The 3,955-nt window shown below is 45.7% G+C and overlaps 1 protein-coding gene across 1 annotated transcript; it reads left to right on the top strand.

Moving 5' to 3' along the window:
* Positions 1 to 359: 359 nt before the first annotated feature.
* On the top strand, positions 360 to 3,050 carry LOC122055019 (putative disease resistance protein RGA3). Its single transcript, XM_042616419.1, has one exon. The coding sequence runs from the start codon at positions 360 to 362 to the stop codon at positions 3,048 to 3,050; it is 2,691 nt and encodes an 896-aa protein (XP_042472353.1).
* The last annotated feature ends 905 nt before the right edge of the window (positions 3,051 to 3,955 follow it).

Here is a 3,955-nt window from a genome sequence, read left to right as displayed (position 1 = left end):
CGTATCGAGCAAACGACATTTTGGACGACGTCGCAACAGAGCAGCAGCGGCAGCAACTGATCAAATATGCACCGGTACGCAATTTCGTTAGCCCTTTGAATTTGAAGCGTCTCGCATTTCAGCGCTATGTATACGATGAGATACAATCGATCGAAAAAGAGCTGGACAAAATAGCAAGGAGATGCTCCATCATTACCACCGTTTTACAGCCCAATGGATGGCAGAGTACGCATATCTCCGAGTCCACCTCAGTGGGTCCTCCATGCGTTCTCGGTCGCGAAAGAGATAAGCAAAATATAAAAAAACTGCTCGTGCCGTTACAAACAGATTCAACTGCCTCGGTGATTTCCATCTTGGGGATGCCTGGCGTCGGGAAGACGACCCTTGCACAAGAACTCTTCAACGACGTGACTGTGATGGAGCATTTCGAGCTCAGACTCTGGGTTTATGTGCCTCACGACTTCGACTTGATGAAGATTTTGAGGTGCATGATTGAGTCTATAGATGGATTTAAGTGTGATTTAGCTAGCCTTGACACTCTTCAGCAAGAAGTACGAAAGAAGGTGAGCGGAAGGAGGTACCTGCTTGTTCTGGATGATGTTTGGGAAGAAAGCGAAGAGTGGGAGAGGCTCAAAAGCTTCCTGTACTCAGCTGATGGAGGAAGCAAGATACTAGTGACGACTAAACGTGAGCAGGTGGCTCGTTTCATGGCGGCTAATTCAACTCCTTACCATTTGGAGGGATTATCGATGGATGACTGCTGGTCTTTGATATGTCAGCAAGTATTATCCCGAAACCCAAGTGCATCATTTACGCACGATTTCTCTCAGTCGGATGCTTTGAGGCGATGCATGGGTTTGCCCATGGCAGCTAAAGCTTTGGGGCAAAGGCTAGCCAGAGAAGCTGACAGAAGCAAATGGGAGGCGATCTTGACCAGCCAGCCATGGGAATTTTCCGGCTCCGGGCCCAGCAGTAATACCATGAAGCCTCTCAGCCTGAGCTACCAATACTTGCCCCACCATCTGAAGCCGTGCTCTGCATACTTGTCCATAATTCCAAAAGGCTGGGAGTTGGAGACGGATCTCATCATTCAATTGTGGATGGCGCAAAGCTTCATCCGGCCGAGAGGGACGGAAGAGATGGAAGACGTCGGCAGCGACTACATCGACTCCCTCAGGCGCAGCTCGTTCTTGCAGTATTCACATTTCGATCACAAGAGCCGTCGGCAAAGGTACGTGATGCATGATGTTTTCCATGAATTTGTCCGACATGTCGCTGCAGAGGAATGCTCAGTCATGGAACCCGGCACGGGTTTGTATCTCGCTCACTCAGAGAGGGTTCGCCATTTATCGGTGAACTATGAAGAATTAATAAGAAGAGTCCCTAGCGGCGGCGATATGTACGAGCAAGTGTACAAATGCAAAGGCTTGCAGTCACTGCTACTGATCGGCAACTCCACGAGTCGCCCAACAATGGTTGTTCGTGACGATCTCGCAGAGAGACTCAGTAGCCTGCGCACTCTGATGCTCACCAACTCGTGCCTGACTCAATTGCCGGAATCAATCGGCGATCTGAGGCACCTGCGCTGTCTCCAGCTACAGAACACAGACATAAAGAGGTTGCCTGACTCTGTGTCTCGCCTCTACAACCTACAGACCTTGGGACTCAGAAATTGCTACCATCTGAAAGAGCTTCCAAAGGACATGAGTTATCTGCGCAATCTACGGCACCTTGATCTTCATCTAGATGGCAATTCGCAAGGCACCAACGCCGGTGGCAAATTGAGACGCATGCCACCAGAAATTGGATTATTAACCCACCTCCGGACACTGAGCAGGTTTGTTGTGAGTAAAAGGCGCAACTGTGGTTTATCTCAGTTGAAGAACTTGAACGATCTCTGCAGTGAGCTTCTAATTGAAAGACTTGACCTGGTTTCCAGTCGGGAAGACGCAAAGAACGCGAATCTATCGAGCAAGGAACACATTCACAGACTAGAGTTAACATGGAACTACACTATTGTAACTGATGCATCCGCTAGAAAAAACATCCTGGAATACCTCAAACCTCATCACGGACTGAAAGAGATCGGAGTAATCGGGTATGGAGGAACCTTGCTGCCGACATGGATGGGGGATTCTTCCTTCAACAATCTAGAAAAAGTGTGGATATCCAAAACTTACAGTTGCCTGAACCTCCCACCTCTCGGCCAATTACCCAACCTCAAGTATCTGTTACTCAAGGAAATGCATGGGCTGACGCACCTTGACTGTTCATTCTGCGGCACGAACGAGATACGCTTCCCAAAGTTAGAAAAGCTACATCTGGAGAACATGCCAGAACTGCAAGAATGGTTGGGAGCTGATAATTGTGCTTTGCCTTCTCTCCGTGAGCTCACTATCAAGGACTGTCTTGCACTGCAACGACTTAGACATGAACTCCCATCTCTGACGAAGTTGGTGATAGAAGCATCCCCAAGCTTTGCCCGCTTGCCATATTTTCCAAAACTCCAATCATTAGAAGTAAAGACAAACGATGACTGGATTTGGAGATCTTGGGCAGCTCTTTCCTCGCTTACCTCTCTCACTCTCAGTGGACTGACAAGGGCAGACCTGCCCTTCGAGATCAACAGTTGCCATGCGTCCATCCGTCGGTTAGAGATCAGTTATTGTAGTCAGTTGAAATTTATTCCTGACGGTTGGCTACCTCCGTGCCTGTCAAGCTTTGTCATCAGACACTGTCCTATGCTGCAAAATCTACCTGCAGCTGGGTTGACTAAGTTGACAATGTTAGAGGATCTGGAGATCGAGGAGTGCGAGCAGCTCGAGCATCTTCCAGTTGGACTCAGGAACATTAACTCACTTGCACATCTTGAGATCTCAGATTGCCCGGGCCTCTCGTGGCTGCCAAGCAATGGTTTCCCGAGCAAACTTCAGTTTTTGAGCATCAGTAACTGCCCTGAGCTGATCCAGAAATTGCGAGATCAAGGCTGGCTCGCTGCTGATCGAGAGTATCCCCAAGTGTGGATAAATGGTGTGCATCTTGTGACTTGATTCCTCCGTTCATCATCACTGGATCCACATTTGGCTTTGGATAAATGCACTGTTACTGTAATCTTACGAGATTGTAATGTTGCTCGGATAATTGCATGGGATGGATTTGCAAGCTCTCTCCAGATTTTCTAGAGCAGTCTGTAATTAGTTGTCTATATGATGTTTTTAGTATTCAATCCCTTTGTTTGGCGAGTGTAATTTATTACATATAATAGATTCATGACTTTAGGATAGATAAATTATGTATTTATTTATTATTAGTACAATTGTGTTATTGTTGATCAGAATTGATTGTGAATTTTGATATTTGGACTAACAATTTAAGTTAGCATCATATTTGATTATGTTGAAAGTGAAGAAAATAGTACACTGGCATGTGACTCTGATGTTGATTATGTAAAAACTCTTAGCTAGAAAAAAAAGATGAATACAAGTGGTCCTGTGTGTCAAAGGGAACATCAGTAACTGAGCTAAGGAAAGATCCCGACGTAGGCACTCCGACGCTCAAGTCCCCGATCAAATAGAAGGTAGTGATCATAGTAGATTAATAGTGGATGTGTCGCATTTGCATAGCGTAAGCGTACTTTCACGGTGGAGACCCTCATTTACAGTGTTAATTTTCCTCTCTGCATGAATCTCGATGCAGTGCCAAAAAATAACAGACCATAATGATGTTCTAACATCTTTTCCAAAATGGACTTGCAATCTTTACATTTTGCAGGATAGAAACTTCTAATGTACAGTTTACATAAGTGATATTCCTTTGATTACATAAGTGATATTCCTTTGATTCTTTGACAATTGTCGCACCAAACAACAAGGAGGAATGTTAGGTTGTTGAATTGAGAGACTCTTAATATGCTAAGCTGGCAACCTGACCGAGTCACTACTATAGTCCGATCGGA

This window comes from Zingiber officinale, chromosome 3B (genome assembly GCF_018446385.1).
Source record: "Zingiber officinale cultivar Zhangliang chromosome 3B, Zo_v1.1, whole genome shotgun sequence".
Taxonomy (NCBI): domain Eukaryota; kingdom Viridiplantae; phylum Streptophyta; class Magnoliopsida; order Zingiberales; family Zingiberaceae; genus Zingiber; species Zingiber officinale.
Note: the sequence above shows the minus strand (reverse complement) of the source record. Positions and strands in the feature narration are given on the sequence as shown.